The sequence below is a fragment of the Gekko japonicus genome, unplaced genomic scaffold (assembly GCF_001447785.1).
Source record: "Gekko japonicus isolate JY-2015 unplaced genomic scaffold, Gekko_japonicus_V1.1 scaffold29, whole genome shotgun sequence".
In the NCBI taxonomy this organism is placed as follows: Eukaryota; Metazoa; Chordata; class Lepidosauria; order Squamata; family Gekkonidae; genus Gekko; species Gekko japonicus.
This window is the reverse complement of record NW_015172003.1, coordinates 509,031-513,097: the sequence shown is the minus strand read 5'-3', so window position 1 is coordinate 513,097 and position 4,067 is coordinate 509,031. Positions and strand designations below refer to the sequence as shown.

Genomic DNA, 4,067 nt, shown 5'->3' with positions numbered 1-4,067 from the left:
GGGGAGAAGCCATGCCCTTTTCATTTCCCAAAAGCCTTGCTGGAGCTTCCTTCCTCCTGTGTGGGTGTGATGGAGCCACCAGTACCTCCATTGAGGCTGTCAGCTTCCCAAAAAAACCCAGAGGGGAAGAAAATAGCCTTCCTGTTCAAACACACAGGCTCCTCTTTCTACGCACAACATGCCTCCCCCCCATCAGGGCCTGGCTGTCCAATTTGAGAATAATTAGATAGCAATTTTATTTATGACTCCTTTCCCCCCTCATTTTTAATGGATAAATGGTGACTCATTTTGGCAGAGTTAGAATACACAGGAAGTTGTCTCTGTTTTACAGCCACCGCTGCTCATTTGTTGTTAAATATTTATCCTACACAACGATGTTTCTCATAAGGAACCCAAGGGCCTGTCTGTGCTGCTTTCAGAGATTTCAAGTTTGCTGGATCAGACTAGAAAGACAAGGCAGTGGCCCAAACAAGAAAGAAGCAGGGGGAAAACACTAGACAGCCAATCTGTAGAGACTTACAGTGTGCAACACCTGCGTGCCATTCGAGTTCAAATGAGCAGGCGTTTAGCAGCAACTTAAAAGCCAACAAGGTTTTGATCCAACACAGGCTTGCATAAAAGCTTATGCTGGAAAGAAACTATGTTAGTCTTTAAGGTGCCACTAGACTCCTGCTCATTTTTGCTGTAACAGATTAATATAGCTATCCCTTTCTGGAACTAACACAGAATTCAAGGGTGTTATCTTGAACATCAGTCCAGAATAAATATGTCTTGTTTCCATACACCAATGTAAATTAGAACCTTGAAACACAAATATGCATTAATGGAAGGGGGATTTATCATTTTAGCAATCTTTTAAAAGAATCATAAGGGGTAACTACCCTTGTAAAATTAAGAGATCCTGAGAACAGAGCCACACTAACTGCTACCCACTCACACAAAACAAAAACCCTTCTTTATTTAAAATTTCAACCCAACATGAGATCTGATCTGCTTTGGAAGTCAGCAGCTCTATTATGATCCCCACTCACCCCCCATTTCACTGTTAGGGCAAATGTTAGCAGGAAGCTGCTGGGCTATTGGTTACAGAGACATTACCCTCCCCCAACACTAAACAGCAGAACAGCAGCTTGTCACTGGAATACACTTCCCCGTCTGGACAGCTAGGAAGATATGGCTTCACACCTCCTTCCACTGCATGAAGGAGGGATGAATTCACACACAGCTTCCCCTTCACAAGAGCTTGACCAGAAAAGGACAGGGTGGGGGTGGGGGAAATGATGATTTTGATGCTGGCAAGTCTCACAATAGCTAGGCTGGGCTGTAATCAAGGCCTTACTCTCAGCCCTTGGGAGCAAAGCTGCCTGAAACCAGATTTCAGTGCACTCAAACCATCAGTGCACTCAAACCTTTGAGGCCATTGGATTCCCCCCTCCCCACTACGCTCACATCATTCTGCTGTGAAGAGTAACAGAGGGATCAAGCCTTTGAAAAGGTTTTCAAGGCAAGCCAAAGAGCAATGGGCATTTTTAATCAATAAGGGGGGAAAGTTGCCAAGAACACTGCATCACTGACCACTAAGAAAAGTGAATACTGGAGGAACCTTTTATACCTGTTAATGGGCCTGCACTCATCTCCAGCCTCGTACAAACAATCTGCAGCTTTAGCAGATTTCCTCCTTTTATCTTACTTGTTTGCAAAGCAGTTAGAAGATCTGAAGATCCCATTGTTTCCACAGGATGACAACCAATCTCAGGGACCACCACATTTTCCTCCCCCACTTCACACACTATTGTTTGAACAGCCACATTCATACTGAAAGAAGCCCTCCCCCACCTTCTCACTGGTTTTTCTCTTCTCCCATCACATCCTGCTCAGCACGGGTCCATTTTCCTGCATGCATTTCTAATGAAGCCTGAAAAGATCATGTCTGCCTCTGTTTACTTCCTCATTTTCATCACATTTGAGACCAGCACAGTTCTGGTATAAGGTAGAACAAGGCTATTTCTGAGCCACCTGCAGAAAATTCTATTGGCAATGGCAGGGAGGTATGTCCTGTAGGTCTTCCAAAATATAGACGATTGGGGGAGGGGGAAATCCTCCATCTTAATTTAAAAGAAAAAAAATCCTCTTTGGATGGAATCGTTCCGTTTGGGGATTTTAAAAAACAACACTGCATTTGAGCTAAAGAGGCACCCTCTCTCATTAAGACCACCACTATTCTTGGTAAAGTCAAGTAAAAAACTAGAGGTACTAGGGCCAGCATTGATCTTTTCAACATGCAGTCAAGAAACCCACAGAAAACCTACTCTCATTGCACCAGTTAATATTTCTGTTTTTGTTCTGGACTCTCCTTGGCCTCTGACCAGGAGTGGCAGAATTTGTTTCAACAGTTTTACATCATTTTTAGAAAATGGAGATTCCCTGAGGCAGGGAATGAACTTTGTGATAGTCTTCTCGTATCACAACAGACACACCCCACTCATATTTTACCGACTTAAAAAAAGCAGCTTTAGAGAGGGGTCGTGCTCCACACTTACCCTGATCTCATTGCGCCGGATCTCCACGTCACATACAGAGTGTCCTTGGTGTGCCCCACTGTAGTAACAACAGAACTGGCAAACAGCAACCTGCTCAGCCTCGCAGTGGTACAGCCGGTAGGCATTGTGCTGGGGGCAGCTCCAGGCCCTGACGTCATCCGCCTCCACCAGGAGGTGCCCACGGGCTGTGGAGGGCTGCTGCAGGTGTGTCTGAACATGGGACTGGCAGCACGGAGCCTCACACCTCAAACAGATCTTCTGGGCCGGCAAAGGTGGCCCACGGCGGCAGAAGACACAATGTAAGACTGTGGGGGCCTTTTCCAGGTTGAGTGAGTTGAACTTCTCTACGATGTTGGTCAGCTTTAAGTTCTTCTCGAGGTTGGGCTTCTGGTTGTAGGCCTGGTTACATTCAGGACAACGCACCAGCCCTGCCTCTTTGGCCCATGCCTCTCCTATGCATCCCCTACAAAAATTGTGCTTACAAGGAAGCTGGACAGGTTCCACAAAGACATGCAAGCAAATGGGACATATAAGTTCCTCTTCAAAACAATTCTTCCAGTTTTCAGCCATGTCGTACACCACAGAAATTTTTGTTTACGGAAATTCTCTTTCAAAAAGTCAGTTTTTGGTCTACCGACGCAGGTGATGATTCTCCACTTTTGCAAGAGAAAGGCCACTAAGTTGCTAATGAACCAAAAAAATTAAGAGATCAAATTAAAAGCAGAACCATCTAAATTTCAAAATAAAATACCTCTTCCTCCCAGAAAACTCATAAAATCCCAACAGATAGAAAGTAATTAACGATTGGTATTGAAATTGCAAAGCACAGACACATCAAACGATTAAAATCATTAATCTTAATTCTTACAAAGCTTGTTACTTTTTTATTCTAAAAAGCAAAATTTAAAAGAAAAACTTACCCAGAACCAAAAATAATCCATACAAAATCCAGAAGGAAGGAGTCCAAGTTCCATATAAGCCGCCCAACTTAAAAACTGTGAATTCAGTATTTTATGACAGCTTTCTGTCCAACGTTCAATATTTAAAGGGCTTTTATCCCTCCTGACTAAACCCAAGAGAATCCTTTTCAATTCTTTTTTCCTCCCATAAGAGTTAAGAATTCAAGTCTTTAAATTAACCACAAAGAGATAAAATCCAAATGCAAGGTTTTTAAAAAAGCAGAAGAAAAATCAGAACTAGCTTCTAAAGCAGCTGAATGGTGCAGGGGGAAAAAATTCTTCGCTGGCTTTGGGACAGTGCAATCTCAGTAGGAAGACGGGTCAGTCATTCAGATGAAATTCCAGCCCAGAGCCAAAGGGACCCTCCCATCCTTTGCTCCTTTCACAAATTGGGATAAGAAGGGGCGAAAATAAAGACTCAGGAGGAAGGGTGGAAACCACTGAATTCAACCAAGAGAATCAACCTGCTCCCTGTACGCCCTGGGATTTCTTCTTCTCAAAATCGGTCTCGGTTCAGATTTTAATAAGACTGAAATGGAAACAGGACTCCCCTCTCCAAAATCCTCAG

At 43.7% G+C, this 4,067-nt stretch overlaps 1 protein-coding gene across 1 annotated transcript in view; it reads right to left on the bottom strand.

Annotated features, from left to right (window-relative positions):
- The window catches only part of TRIM8 (tripartite motif containing 8), a 72,613-nt gene extending 69,398 nt beyond the window's left edge, over nt 1-3,215 (bottom strand). The window contains exon 1 of the mRNA XM_015420139.1: nt 2,541-3,215. Coding sequence (XP_015275625.1) covers nt 2,541-3,110 — 570 coding nt within the window. The 5' untranslated portion in view covers nt 3,111-3,215. The remainder of the gene's footprint in view (nt 1-2,540) is intronic.
- Between the last annotated feature and the right edge of the window lie 852 nt (nt 3,216-4,067).